Below are 16046 nucleotides of genomic sequence, written 5' to 3'. Positions count from 1 at the left end.
AATCAGATCTCGGTCCATCACTTGCAGCCAGAAACAGGAGCAGTCCAAACAGTGGATACACAGATCTCTCCCCTCCAAAGAAGGCTAAATCAATTCCTTCTACTGGCATCAGTGTTTTGGGATGCTGTTGGCACATTGCTAGTGAGAATGAGACCTTCAGAATGGCCAGACAGTCACAGGGACATTTTACACAAAAACATCAATGACAAATGGCAAAAAAAAATCTCAGCAAAGGAGTGTTGTCTCACCAGGACAATGCACCTGCTCACAAGTGTGTCATTGCCATAGCTACACTTGCACAAATGCAGCTTTGAACTCTTGGACCATCTCCCATATTCATAAGATCTAACTGCATTAGACTTGTCTAATTCCTAGTTTGAACAAATACCCAGATGGCATCCAGTTTTCCACCAGCTGAGGCCATCACTGCAGTCGATGCGTTCGTAGAGGCCCAAGAGGATAAAACTTTATTTGCAGTCAGAATCAAAGCATTGCAGTATTGGTCGCAGAAAAAGTGTATTGACTCAATGGGGGATTATGTTATAAAGTAGCACATTACCAGAACTCAAACAAAGCATAGTCAGGCCACAAACTTTTCAAACATACTTCCTGGGTGTTGAGATTATAATAATAATTCTGAGTTTGGGCCCTATGTAGTTTCTACAAGTAAATCCATTGATTGCAACCTTTGGACCATTTTAAATGACTCTGAAGCTTTTCAACACTCCCTTGCGCAACAATGGACTGGTCTATGATGATGGTGAAGGCTCAAATCTGGGAACGGCTGATACATGACTGTTACAGACACCCAAAAACTGAGAATTTGCAAGGAAGAATAGATCGGCATCGAGATCTTTCCTATTTCAAACATGAAATGATTGTGGGGACAAGGCATACAGGTGGCAGTATCTCAAGCAGTCAACATGGTTAAGTGCTCCCCTTTTGTGGTACCACGTTTCTACCGTGACTGAGTCAACGGTGGTCAAATAACCAACCAAAAGCCACATGTGGAACAGCCAAGCATGGTCGACGCTCATGCTGACCCTCGTGTGTTCTTGTAACACAGTAGCCCAGCTAACCAGCCAGTACAATGTAAGAAGAGCAAGTTCCACATAGGCTATATGCGCTATATTAATTTTTGTAGTCTGTGGTGAAGGCTATCACGGACCGAAGCTCAATGGACCACTGATACGTGGAAATCTGTCACCTGCTCTGATGAAAGTATTATTATTATCCGTTTATTAAACACAAGAAACTGTGCATCACCCCAGGATGGCAGTGTGCCAGGAGGGTGAGAGATTTACATACTGAGGTGCGAGGAACCACATGTACAAGGGTACATGCATGCTCGACCCGAGATATTTACCTAATTGAACTTACATACGTTTCAAATAAAACAAAAAGTTTATAGTAATAGACATCAGAATTTAAAAAAATAAAGAAAGAAAAAAATATATATGAAAAAAAAAAAGAAAGCAGCAAGCAAAAAGTCCAGGTGTAGGTGATCGTCACAGGTTCAATAGTTGGTAACAGTTCTTGAGGCATTCCTTTCTGTAGAGCTTGTCCTCACAGAACTTATCAGGGTTGATGCCCAGTTTATTGTAGATTTGGAGGCAGATGGCCTGAAACAAGTAGTACAGATGAATCCTGATTCCAAGACTATCGTGCTGATGAACATACAGAGAACAACACAAGGCTATGGCACTGGATGAACTGTTGGTGTTCCGCAGGTTGGAGGGGGTAGTGGTGTGGTTTAGGAACTTCTCGTGACATGCCCTGGGGCCTGTGATCACCGTTAACCAACAGCTCGATGGGAATGCTTACCTTTCTGTTGTCACCAACTAAGTGTACCCCTTCATGGGGACAGGGTATTCAAACATCTGGTGTATGTATCAACAAGAATATATGGCATACCACAAAGATCAGCAGGTTACTAGCTGGTTTCAGGAACATGATAATAAATTCTCCATCCGCACATAGCCAACTAACTGAGCTGATCGCAATTCAATTAACATGCTTATTTGTTATATGGTTTTAGGAGCATCAGCAACTTTAGCCTATTGCACCGTACATATTTTGTCTAAATTGCATGTGTTCTGTGGTTGATTTTCTGTTTGCTGGTTGAAAACTTCAGGTTTCCGGGAAAAAAAAAATGCTACCCTTCCCTGAGACTGACTAACTCAGCCACTTTGTGAAAATGGCTCATAAAAATTCCTCGCGTCATCGACAGGATTCGAATTCAGATATTTTCCAGCTGGTGTGGTGCGGATGAATATTTTACCAACTGTGCTACCCCCGCAAGGACCAATTAGGCATGTTTGGGACCTACTGGAAAACGGCATTCGATGTTACGACTATCCACCTTACAATGTGCAGGCATTACTGGACCCATTGTGCAACACATGGGTAGTGCTACCATAGGACACCCAGTGGGGTCCATGCCAAGATGCATACGAACTGTATTGTGGTCAAAAGGTGGTATTATACTCTCTCTGATTAGTTAGTGAACGTATTATGAGGTAGACAGGGTGATCAACGTTCACTGATATCACTGGTTATAATCAGTGTCCTTCCACAAGGTGTTCCTCCCAACGTTGACTAGGATCTCAAGCCAGTCAATGGTGGGAGGAACTTTTATCTTGTTTCATGTGGCTGAATTAATTTGTCTCGAGCGAGTGTAGCATGGTTTTGTCCTATGGAAGATTTTCATACAAAAAAAAAAAACAGCTGAGCAGATCACAATTTATAGACACGTTGCACCAACACATCATAGCCTTAGTTGTTTTGATAGTTACTGAACACCTAAATTCCCCTCCCTACGAGTAAGTAATAAAAATTTATATTCTTGGGGCTTTATTCTTCTATATTTTCCCATGAGTTTTTTAAGTGTTTATTTAGCCTTATTGACTAAATTGTATAATACATTTAGTCAAAAAGGCTAAATAAATTAACCTTTAAAAAAACGTATAATAGTGGCAAAAAAAACTTTCCCAGTGTTCATTTGTAGGACTGCAAGATATTTATGATTCGGAATTGAAATCTACATAGTGAACACTATACAAATTGTATTTTGTATTGAATTGCTTTCAACTATTTTTTGCAACAAATTTTGTATCAATTCATTTGCACTATGTCTTACTTTTTAGTATGTTTACTCCACCATGGGATAAATAGGCTTTGGCTAGCTACCCTGCAATCATAACTATATATTTTAGCATGAGTAAACCTATCCTAAAAGACCGACTTAATATTGTAAATTGGTGTTAAGTGATTTATCATTGCTTTTTGCAATCCATTTATTTTAATCCAATAGCAAATGTTACCTTCTTTAACAGAACCTTCAGAAAAAAGTTCTTGTTAAATGCTGCTTACGGTAGCTTAAGGTAGCTTACGTATGGTATTTCAATCATTATTTAAAATAATTCGATATTCTCGATTATTGTTAAATAAATGTGTCCTCGTGACGAAATATCCAATTTTTGTGCTTATAACGGTTTTATAAGCATGAAAATGGACAAGATAATAGTTTCATAATTATATACCACATTCACAACGTGGATTTGATGAGCAATCCTGTCTAACCAAATCTGATTGGATACCATGACACAGTAAAAAAGTAATTGTAAGCATAAAATAATTTTGACGTCATATATTTCGATTTCAGAAAGGCTTTCGATACAGTTGCGCATAAAAGACTTCTATACAAATTGGAGGATGTTACAGAAAGTTGCTGCTCTTAATAAAGAGACTGTTGAGTAGGATAAGACAGTCATTAGCAATTGACACTACTCTTCTTGGACTAATGTTTTTAGCGGTGTCCTACACGGTTCACCGCTGGGCCCACTGTTGTTTTCAATATTTATTAATATTGATGAAAGCATATAAGGCTTAATGTTTAAGTCTGCAGATGATACAAAGGTTGGTAGAGGTAATTAATCTCAGTTAATCAAGGAATGCAACTACAAGACCTAGACAAATTAAGCAGATGGGCTGAGGAGTGTCAATTGATGTTTAACATTGACAAATACAAGATACTTCACACGAGGAGCAGTAAACTCAGATTAACGTACCAGTTGTGTGGTGCCACACTCAGGACAGCGGAGAATGAAAAAGCCCTGGGGTTCTGTGAGCAGTGCAGACAGGCTGCCAGGACAGCTCATAGGGTAGTGGTTTTCAACCTTTTTTTTTAAAAACGGCACTCCTAAGTAATTTATTTTATTTTGCGGCACCCTTACTCGATTTTCTGCCTGTTAGATCCGATTCGCTCCCTGTGTGTGTGTGTAATCATATATATCTAATATTAAAAATGTATGTGTTATATGATAGTTATTACAATAATATAATTATAAAAATTTACATTTCATAATACAATTATATATAATGTATACAGTATATAATAATTTTATTCTTTAGTAAAATAGAAGTACTTAATAAACAGTTATAGATCACCACAAAATTAAAAAGATACTGCACCTTTTTATAATGAAATAAACATATACATTTTAAAAAATAATAAGTTTATGTAACTTAAACCCAAATTACGTGGCACCCCTGGAACGTTGTTGCGGCACCCCGGTTGAAAACCACTGTCATAGGGTTTTGTCATTGATATACAGGAATTTTTCCAGCAGGCACATTAAGGTGATTATCGCTTTGTATAAGGCAATGATTAGGCTAAAACTTGAATACTGTATACAGGTCTAGAAGCCTCATTTTAGGAAGGACGTGGATCTGATGGAACGGGTGCAAAGAAGAGCAACAAGATTGGTGACGGGAATAGAAGGGTGCTCTTTCCTGGAGAGGCTTCAGTTTTGTAAATTACAGCATCTAGAATCTAGGCACCCTTCTGAGGTGATATGATTGAGGTGTTTACGGCTTCGAATGAGTTGAGTAAGCTGAATGCTGATGGAATCCTTCATTTTTGCTGAGGTTACATAGGAAGAGATATAAATTCAAATCAAGGAGGGAGGTTGCTGGTCAGATAGGGAGAAATCTGTCCCAACCAGAGGGTGGTTGATTGTTGGAACAAACTCCCATCTGGTGTTGTGGAGGTTAATGGCTTGAATAAAACAGCAGGAACAGGGATAAAGAAAACGATACCCATTTGTAGAAAACAGTCGGAAAAATTTTCTTCAAAATTTTTTCCGGCTGTTTTCTGCAAATGGGTATCCAGTTTTCTCTCTGGTCGCTCTCTCTGCGGATAAACGGTAGAGAGGCTCTCTATCTTCTAAGTTCTCCAATCGAATCTTTAATGCTGATATTCCCTAAGGTTCTTTCTCCCACTCTTTTTCCTCTTGTATATTAACGACCTTCCACTGACAGTAAATCCTATCCCCAGTTTTGCTGATGGTAGCACATTTCATTCTCCCTTCCACTTTGAGAAACCCTGCCCTGCACAATCGGCTTCAACTTCTCGAATATCAATTTCTTAAATGTTGATCTGCGGGTAATTCTCCATTGGGGCAAAGAAACTTAGTTAATTTCAATCCTGTCTTCTATCCTAAAAAAAAAAAAAAAATCACATATTGCTTCCTCTGCATTTAAAAAATTGGCTTTCTTTCGTTCTCATCGTTACTTTTCTAAACAGCTACTCGCTCTGTTCAAATTTAAAATCTGCCCAATAGAATATTTTTTCCCCATCTACAGAACAGTATTCTATGGTTCGGCTGATTTGTATGTCCCAAAAACCTCTCTCAGGCTTCTAAACTCCATTCAAAAAAAAGGCACTTAGATTGATTAATATCCCGTACCCTACCAAGTCTCTCTACTCTGTATCATAAGAATTCTATTCTGCTCTGTGTTTTTCTTTAGATAATTTCATGAGTACTATTCTTCTGAATTAGCATCTATAGTTAGAGATTAGAGATTCCAATTGCTACTGTGGTCCAAATCAGCCCGACCACCTACCACAGCCACTCACCATCTTCAGACTAAGAGAACTAACGGTTCTTCCTCATTTATCCTTGAACTTCTATCTTCAGATTGTTGATGTTGTTATTTGGTTTTTAGGAGCATTAGCAACTAAGGGCATATTGCTCCGGGATATACGGTTGTCATTCCCTGACCTTTCCACATCCTCTGTATTTGGTGGTCACGGGCTCAAACCCCAGTCTAATCAAGAAGCGTGTGCTACGCACTGTTGCTCCTGCCCACGGAGGGACTCTGTCTTCAGGAACGACTTTTCTTCAATTGTATATCTTAAAAATTACTGTATACAGAATTCCAAGTGTTATGTCAACGAGTATCTTTAATCTTTAACCCATGCTCGGTACTAATTATTATAAGTTTTAATACCTTTCCTGTTTGGTATTGTCATACTAAGAAACTTTGTTTTAATTAAAAATTAAAACAAAGTTTTGCAGTCCATAAATTTAAATCTGCACATTACCACTTAATTATCGAATTGTGCTTGGGGTCACCTCAGACATTACGGAAATGATGGAACGCATGCTCCACCATTGTTACTCTCCGAGTAAGCGGCCCTCGTGGGAAGCACAGTTGGCAGGATCGCCATCCTCCCCACACCGGCTGGAAAAGACCCGAGTTCGAGTCCCGTCGATGACAGGAGGAATTTTCATGGGACTTTTTCACAATGTGGTTGTGTTAGTCGGTCTCAGGAGAGAATAGCGTGGGTTTTTCTCCCGGAAACTCTGGTTTTTCGTCCAGCAAACAGAAAATCGACCTCAGAACACGCGCAGTTTACAACAATATACACTGAGCAATATGGCCTTAGTCACTGATGCTCCTAAACCCTACAAAAAACATTCTGAGTAAGCGAGACCAAATTAAGATCCACAAAGCTATAACAGGAAACGTCTGTCAGCACCCCAGTGCTTAGAATATTTTACTTCATAAATCGTAAAATACAAAGATAAACCATATGTGCTGCAAAGTTATGCAGGATTAGGATGAGTCCAATTCGAGTTTTGGCAAAGAATACCTCCTCCTACCTGTTCGATCTTAAGCTTAACATTTATGGCTCCGGTTCTTGTTTAAATTGTAGTAGTTTATTTTTACACTGTGTGTTCGTTGTTCTTTTAAAAACTTTTTTGCATGGCACTCTTATAATCGTTAACAATACTAGATATTTAACTGGATCTTGAATAAGTGAATGTTTAGCAGCTTAATCTGCAGGTTTCATTCCCTCCACTTTTATATTAATTCAATATCAAATTTTTGAGTTCATAATTTCTTTGAAAATCGCTGAGAATATTTCTTTTTCATGATGCATATCTTTCAAAAATCCTGCTCTGTCCCAATTTAGATATACACCGAGTGGACAGATATCATGGGGTACTTACCTAGTAACGATTAGGCCAACCTTTCGCCCGGATAAGGGCAGTCACGGAAAGGCATTGAGTCCACTAGTTCACGAAAGCATTCCACAGGTATTTACATCCATGCTTCCTGCACTGCTGTCTGTAATTCCGTCGCATTCCTGGGTAGAGCATCCAAAGCTCGAACGGACCTTTCCACAGCATCGCAAAGGTGCTCCACAGGGTTCATGTCTGGTAAAATCTGCGGAATGCTCTTCGAACCATGTACTTGTCATCATGGCTCTGTGGGGAAGCGCATTGTCCTGCTGGAAAAGTCCATTACCCTGTGGGGGCACGTGACCACGAAGGAATGCAGATGGTCTGCGAGGATGGACACAATCTGGACGTTCAGAGATGAGTCTAGACGTAACAGAGGTACCAACGTCTGTCAGTTGACCATACCCCAAACCATTACCGACCGTCCATCTGCCTGAACAGTTCCTTGTTGATATGACGGGCTCATAGCTTTGTGCGGTTTCAGCCAGATACGCACCCTTCCGTCCGCTCGAAATAACTGGAAACAGGACTCATCGGACTTGGAGACCTATCTCCAATCATTCAAAGTCCAATGCCGATGTCCTTGCACCCAACTGAGGCGTAGAATCCTGTGTCGTGATGTTAGCAATGAGACTCTGTTGGGTCGGCAGTTCCCATAACCTATTGCGCTAATGATCGCCTAATGGTCTTGGTGGAGACGTTTCTGGCACCTCCCTCGATGAAGCTGGCAGTGATTTGTGCCACTGTCGCGATCCAGTTGGATGAAAGACAGACGTCGACCGCCACGTTCAACCACCACTTTTCTCCGCCCACTGCTCTGTCCACGATGAGATGTTATTCCAGAAATGGCGTATTCCCGATACACTCTTGATACTATCGAACGGGGATAGTGCAATTTGCGTACCACCTCCGCGATACAGTGACCCATGCGTTGGGTACCCACTATCATCCGTCTTTCAAAGTCGGTTAACTCACGACGTTTATCCATACTGGCATCGAATTACCGTCTACGTGAATTCAGTGATGCAGTGTACCTATATACTTGCCAAGCGGTGGGTTCGTCCACTTGTGAGAGGGATGAGCGCGTCGCCTTGCCCAGGAAACCCATGAATTCTGTCTTTTCAGTGTATATAAGACCTAACATATACAGAAGAAATATTTAACAAGAATGGTTGTTCTTCCGACACCTCTTTTAGAGTCTTGTTTGCCCAGTCATAAAAATCGGAACATGATCTTTCAGTGTTCAGAAGTGTAAAGAGACATCTTCCAAGTAGCAGCATGTCTGCAGATACAGCAGGAAATATATTTTAGGGGAGCAGCCTACATCCCATTCTTATATTTTGTCATACATGAAATTTAGCATCAGTTTTTGAATTTCGGAGAATGTTTTCAGTCAATTTGTTGTTCCAAGAGAAGTAATGGCAAGTACTTGATCTTTTGATCAAGTAATGTTTCTAGCGCCGACCGGGCTAGCCGGGTGGGTAAAGTGCCTGCCTAGCAACCCAAAGGTCGCGGGTTCGATTCCCGCCTCGGGCTTGGATCAAAGTACTGCAAAAACCTTGGGAGGTGCATTATGGCCACAGAAGCCTATGCGCCAACAACTACCAAAAAAAAAAAAGTGTTTCTAGCACTGAAATATTTTGATGGAATCATCATAGTAATAGAAAAAAGTTGTCAGAAGAGAATTTCAGTTTTGAAATGATCAGCCTCTGTGTCCTGAAAGCACATTAGAAACATTTTCAGTCTTGGGGACTAAAAACTCCATTCTGTTTAACCCAATACCGAATATAATAAAACTTAAATATATTAGCAGTACTTCTTGCGGAAATCTGTTCTGCTGAACGAAGTTTCCTCCCTTCGAAGAATAAAAACATTAAGAAGTACAATGGTAGGATTGGCCTTACAGTTGACGTGAAAGAAGTAGCGCACTTCTTGCAAAAAGAATTTTAGAAAGATGGAATTATTATAAGTATATTTAATCAAGAAAGATATGTTGAAGGCAAAAGATAGTACTAGGTATCTGATTTATTTACTTTAAATTATTGTTTATTATTAATCATTTGTTTGTTTACAACTAATACTAAATTGCGTACTTGTTAAAATCTTCTTTTTTTCCCCCAAATAAATATATATTTATGCCATTTCTCTCAATAAGAACTAATTTTACAGACCTATTTGCTGTGTAAGCATGGTCTGTGTAAAGAACATTTTTTCACCCTCAACAGATAACTCTGTGTTGGAGTTCTATAAGGCTTTAAGATTCTACTGTATGTTTTTATTTAAAGTGATATGTGTGGCTCGTCGGAAAATACATTAAAGATATAACTGTATTGTACTTATATAATTATTATGTAAGTTTAGCAGCGCATAATTAAGCTATGGGGTGGGACTACACCACACACTAGTGGACATAAGCTTCACTTTCTTCAGGCAGAAGCTGTTGTTTCTGCTGCAATGTGAAGGTGTACTTGGATGAAGCTGAGACGACTGTCTACACAAATACGTCCACACTCTGCCAGGCAGTATTGAACTTGTAAATGTTCTCATATCGTACGCAACGTGTTCAGGCCTTAGACCAACGGGAACACCAATCATATTTTTGTAACTGCCGGCTCTTAAACGAATTTTCTATTGAGGACATATGATATCAGTTGAAAACTGAGTACTCATGATATCAGCTTGGGACCTGAAAACCCCATTTCATTTACGAACTTGAAAGGGCAATCCCAAAAGTTAATGCTTGGTGGGTAGTGGCACGCTACACGTACGTATGTGAGTGGGCCCTTATTTTGTGCTGAAGAGAGCGCTTTCAGCTTCATAGTTAAGTATGCTTCAGCAATTTCTGGTGTCATCACTGATCATAGGAGACCGCCATTAACTGTAGTGCTGGCAGTATTAGGGTTGGTGGCCTGAATGAGTTTATGGCTCAGCTGGACGGGTGTTTGGACCGAGTGGAGGGGTGAAATGAGAGCGGTTTTTTTTTTTTTTTTTTTTGGCTGATACTGCATAAGCTTGCTTTCTTGCATCATATGCCCCTACTAATGCTAATTTGGCCGGCACTGGATGTACAAATACATTTATACGGTCAAAGTGGCATCATGCTTTCTCCTGAGGGATTATACTGTGGTTATTTATATCGATATAACCTGTAACCACATCATGTATCTCACAGAAGAAAGCTTGATCCCACTTGAAATCTCACAGTGTGTTCAAAGAGTGAAAAATATATATACTGTATATAAAAATAAATTCGCTTCTTAGATTCTGTTATTGAGGAAAATTATTATCTATTAGATGAAAGTTAAATCAGGAATCGGGGGCGAATTTAGACATGGGGAGCCCTTAGTCTAGCCATGTGAAGTGACCCCAGAATATGTAATTATAGATTTTTATTTTCACAAATGAAAATGAGTGAAGTACTTTCAGATAGCAGATCCCGAAGCCATAGTTTTTTGTCTTATGCTTAAAGCCCCACAGCAGAAAACCTTGCGTTCGTTATCGAACGAAGTATATAAAACGAATATATAATATTCGTTTTATTATTATTATTTTTTTATATAAACCCAAAACACGAGAGGTATTAGAATCTGTTCAAAGCTTTCAGGAGTCATAATGCTTTTTTTTTTTTTTTTTTTTTTTTGTTTATTATGTTGTGTGATTTCTTTTGTGTAAACCCTTGGCTTGTAGCCTTGAAGGGAGTTGTATACAGCAATGTGCTTTCTGTATATAATAAAAGAGTTCTTCTTCTATAGTACTTAGTACTGTGTTTGGGTTGGAGGTTGAGAAGACGAAAGAAGATATTTGTTAACATTATACTTGAACTTCTGTAGACTGTAATTTTCAGTAAATATGTATGAAGGAAGGTTGTTCCAGAAAACGGCAGTTGAATGAATAAACGAGGAAGATGAAAAGTTGGTTCTGTGAGTTTGAAGTTGGACAATAAATGGACGTTGGCTGTTGGCGGCACGTGTTCGGACTGTTTTGAAAGAGAGAGCGGGAATTATAGAAGCCAATTCAGAAGCCTGTAGAAAAGGCATGAAGCAGAAACAGTACGTCTATGAGACAGCGAATGGGGAGACTCTGTTAGAGAGGAGTCATTAATTAACCTAACTGCTCTCTTCTGAGTGGAATCTAGAAGCCTGAGAGAGGTTTTGGGGGCACCGCCACATACGTCGGAACAATATTCCATTGTAGGGCGGATTTTCGATTATTATTATTATTATTAGCCATATGGTGCAAGGACGCCTGAGGCTTATGCTGCACCAGCCAAAAAAAAAAAAAAAAATCCCGAGTTACCCTGAGAGTGAGAAAGAGACAGACAGAAGTAGAAAGGAATCACCCAGAAAGAGAAGAATGATGATATCCAGCTCAGCACCCTGGGTTTGCCAAGCCCATACTCACCAGATGTGAGCCCCCGGGATGTGTACAGAGTAAACAGCTGTTTGGAAGAAAAGTAACGCCGAGAGCGAAAGAGAAAACCAAATTTTTTTAGATGCAGAGATAGCAATATTTGTAATGTGCGTGTGCCAAGAGAGATTAGAAGTCAGGGTAATCCCAAAAAGAGATATATCATTTTGCCTAGAAATCGGACTGTCACCAAAGATAGGCATAGGAGCAGAAGAGACCTTTTTGTGAGATATAAGACAAGACTGAGTGTTAGAAGGATCGAAATCAACTAAGTTGTCTATGCACCACTGGAGAATTATCAGGAGATCGGCATTTAAGGAATTGGTAGCGGATATTCGAGAAGTTGAAGCTGATTGAGCAGGGTAAGGTTTCTCAAAATGGAAAGTGGAATGTAATGTGCTATCATCGGCAAAACTATGGATAGGATTTCCAGTCAATGGAAGAAGGTCATTAATATACAAGAGGAAAAGAGGGGGGAAAGAACCGAACCTTGAAGGACACCAGGATCAGTGGAGAAGTTAGGAGACAGAGAGCCATCTATCATCACCTTCAGTGAGCGATCAGAGAGAAAACTGGATAACCAAATACAAAAAACAGTTGGCAAACCATAAGATGGAAGCTTGTTTAAAAGACCTTTATGCCAAACACGATCGAAATCCTTTGAGATGTCAGGAGCAATATTCGAAGTATATAATAAAACAAAGTATCCAAATATTATTAGCATAACTTAGTTTCTAAAGGTTCAAAATTTTCAGCCATTAATTATGATTCCAGGACGTTATTAAAATAAAAAACATGGGTAAATGTAACCCGTTTGGAAATTCGTCGGTAGGATCACCACCATCAACTCTATTACTCTGCTTTTGATTGTTTACAGCTGTCAGATGAATGGAAAATTGAAGGTCAGATGGGATCAATCCAAGCTAACCTTCTGATTTGAAACATGTGAATATATGGCGGAAGATTTCTGTAGTGCTGGAAGTATTAGTGTATTGTCGATATTATTTTCTGACGTAAAATTTCCGTCACCACAAATGGAGCGATGGACAGTCCAAGGTTGTGTCGCAGGCAAAGTTAAATAAAATAGAAAAAAATAAAATTAATGAAATCACCACCAAATGTTTAGAAGCCATAATTGAGAGTTTCGTTAACGCCATGAGAATATGTACTATACCAAATGAAGTGTGTGTGTGTGTGTGTGCGCGCGCGCGAGCCCATATTTACCTATTTTTGGATTTACTTTTATACACGCGGTGCTCGGAATGGACGACAAAGCCCTGAAACACCGCTCCAGTTCGTCCATCACAGGCATTGGTAACATCATGCACACGTGTTAAATAGCTTCTATTTTTTATTACCGTAAGGTGTGTTTCGATCTGTTCCGTGAAAATATCCCAGTTTCCTCGATTTGACAAAATTTTGATCAACTTCTTTTTATAAATATTATTTTCTTATATTTTCTTCTTGAAATTTATATTTTGATTTCAAGCTAGGTGGCGTTGTAGAACTTGTAAACGAGAAATGGCGGCTAAAACAGAAGGCAAAACGTTTAAAATTTTACCTGAAATTCAGTTTGCACAACGTCTTGCTGGAAATGACAAAAAGATCCGAGATAAAGCTTTAAAAAATCTTCGTAGATGGCTTACTGTAAGATCAAATTCGAGCAATGGTAAGTCATACAATTCTTAGTTACGAAAATTCATCGTAGTACCTACGCGTTAGCAAACTCGTGGGATTTGTTTATTGATAATGCATTTGGTTGTAAGCACATTCGCTTTTCCAATGTTTCAACAAGGACATGTGAGGGTTATTATTATTATTATTAGCCATATGGTGCAAGGAAGCCTGAGTCTTATGCTACACCAGCCAAAAAAAAAAAAAAAAAAAAATTCTCGCGTCACCCTGAGAGAGAGAGATAGAAAGAAAGAAAAAAGGGAATCACCAAGGAAGAGAAGAATGATGATATCCAGCTCAGCACCCTGGGTTTGCCAAGCCCATACTCGCCAGATGTGAGCTCCTGGGGTTTATATATCTCTTATCTGAAAAGTTATAATCTTCGGCTTTTTTCTCCACCTCCTCCTCGACCTCCATGTACTTGTCACTGGTTATATAATTTTAAAAATTGCCGTACCTTATTCCCACTGATGCATTACTTAACTCATGCACAGCTAAGTGTTATCTGTTTTAATAATTCCAGAATGAGGATTTCCAAAATTTTTATATGCCACTTTTAGAAATAAAAATGAACTCCTTCATAAGTGCAAGCAACTCTTCAGTTTTAAGAGATACAATAGCACAGGTAGCTGTGATAAAACTGTAAATTAAAAAAATAAATAAATAATGTTTGATTTTAATTAAATTACAAGAGTATAAAGTGGATTAGAAAGGCATGATTACCTGCATTATACAGATGCATCAGAATTTTAACTGCAAATTTTTGGATCTCCATGAGATTTTCAACCTTCCCCATGTCTTTTAACAACTGTACCATACATGTATCAGTAGCGAAACCACCCTTCCATCTGTGAACCCCCCTCTCCCAAGTTATCTACAGTTCTAGTTTAAAAATTCACAGAAGAAATGTCACAATTTTATCAGGTAAAAATAACAATTAACCATTTACATCCCTAAAAAGAATACAAGTGCTCATGTGATGCTTATTAGATTCAAATATTTGTTATAAAAAAAAATTAACTTTTTTATTGAATTGAAAACAGTCGTATATTGATAAAAAGATACTTTATAATGTATTGATTATTTTAATAAAAAACAAAAACATTTAATTTACTGGCCAGAAATACATACACAAGGTTGAGGAAATATTTCAAAAAGATAAATAAGTTATCACATGTTGCTAGCCATTTCTGGAAGTAGTAGTTAACTCTAAATGAAAATAATATTTATTAATTAAAATAGTGAATTAATGTTTGCTCTTCAGTTTAATTATATTTGTGTATATATATATTTTGGTCATTCTTAGTGGTTTATCATGTGCAGAGTGAACTGCCTTTTTATTAATTACTAGCCTGCATGACAACATTACCTCTGCAGATCATATTTGAGGTACTGTTATCTCCATTATTTATCTCATTTCTCCTTTGAAATTTTATTTTATTATACTAATTTCTTCACTTGTGTTCTGTTATTACTCCCTTACAATTTTCAATTTTTCATCCAGCATGATTTGGGAAAAAAAAAAAAAAAAAAAAGGAGGGACTATAATAAGCCAAGTTATAAACTGCTATTGGTGCAGATGTGTTTGCTATAATTTAATTTTCCCACCTACCCTTCAGAGTAAGGAGGGGAGCAAATTATGATTGCTGGATGAGAGATGTTTGTACACTCTAGCTTGATTCCAAAAGAGTTAGACATGATCACCCACTTGTTGTCTATTAAACATCAAACACACTATCTATTATTGCTAGTAAACAGAAAGCACCTAATAAATCTCTCATACTCGCTTCAAGGAGCAAAGAGTACCCTTTCCTCTTTCAATGATTGAATACCCTTTCTTCTTCCATTACGTACACTTTTCACGAAGAAATTGTTCAATATTTGCCAATAGTTGTTAGTTGAATTCAGATAGTACTATGAGAAAAAGACCAAGCTAGCATACCAACCATGTACAGGGTGTTTCAATTAAAAGGTGCTAGGTCGATCTCACTTATTTTTAGGTTTAGACACTTTGCCTTTGTTGTCATATTTTGGCTGAAACTTTTGAATTTTATATTACAATTGGAATAAGTAGATTTTATAATTTCTGAATTAAAGTTTTGCTTAATCAACTGCTTTTTTCTCAATGGAAAAGTTTTTTTCATCTGCAGTTTAGTCTGAAAACACCATTGCTGTACTTCTGAAATGAACATAAACCAATTTTGTTTGAAGAAAAAGCAAACCATACACAACATTTGTGTGTGATATTCGCTTTCAGTATGCTTGTTTGGCAGTTTGCGTCAATCCCCACATACTATTACTGTTATGTGGGGATGTAAACAACAATTATTACTAGTTGTTTTATTTATTTATTTATATTTTTCTTCTTCAAATAAAATGGTTTATGCTCTTTTCAGAAGTGCACTGATGACATTTTCAGGCTAAGCCAAGGATGGAGTACAGCTTTCCCACTGAAGGAGAAAATAGTTAATTAAGCAAAATTTGAAATTTAGAAATAATAAAATAGAAATCATATAATAAGAAAGTTTATTATATTATTGTAATATGGTCATCATATACAATGGAACTACTCAGTTTGGTAATATTTGTGCAGAAAGAGGACAATATATATTAGGCCTGATGTAGCTGAGTGGTCAGGAGCGAGAGTGCAGT

General features: G+C 38.1%; 1 protein-coding gene across 1 annotated transcript in view; it reads left to right on the top strand.

Annotated features, from left to right (window-relative positions):
- The first annotated feature begins 13241 nt into the window (after positions 1-13241).
- LOC150089407 (ribosomal RNA processing protein 1 homolog A-like) overlaps positions 13242-16046 on the top strand; it is a 386532-nt gene continuing 383727 nt past the window's right edge. The window contains exon 1 of the mRNA XM_090389971.1: positions 13242-13389. Within this exon, the coding sequence (XP_090246097.1) occupies positions 13242-13389 (148 nt within the window). The remainder of the gene's footprint in view (positions 13390-16046) is intronic.

This window comes from Mastigoproctus giganteus, chromosome 2 (assembly GCF_048544385.1).
Source record: "Mastigoproctus giganteus isolate SK-2022 chromosome 2, ASM4854438v1, whole genome shotgun sequence".
NCBI lineage: Eukaryota > Metazoa > Arthropoda > Arachnida > Uropygi > Thelyphonidae > Mastigoproctus > Mastigoproctus giganteus.
Note: the sequence above shows the minus strand (reverse complement) of the source record. Positions and strands in the feature narration are given on the sequence as shown.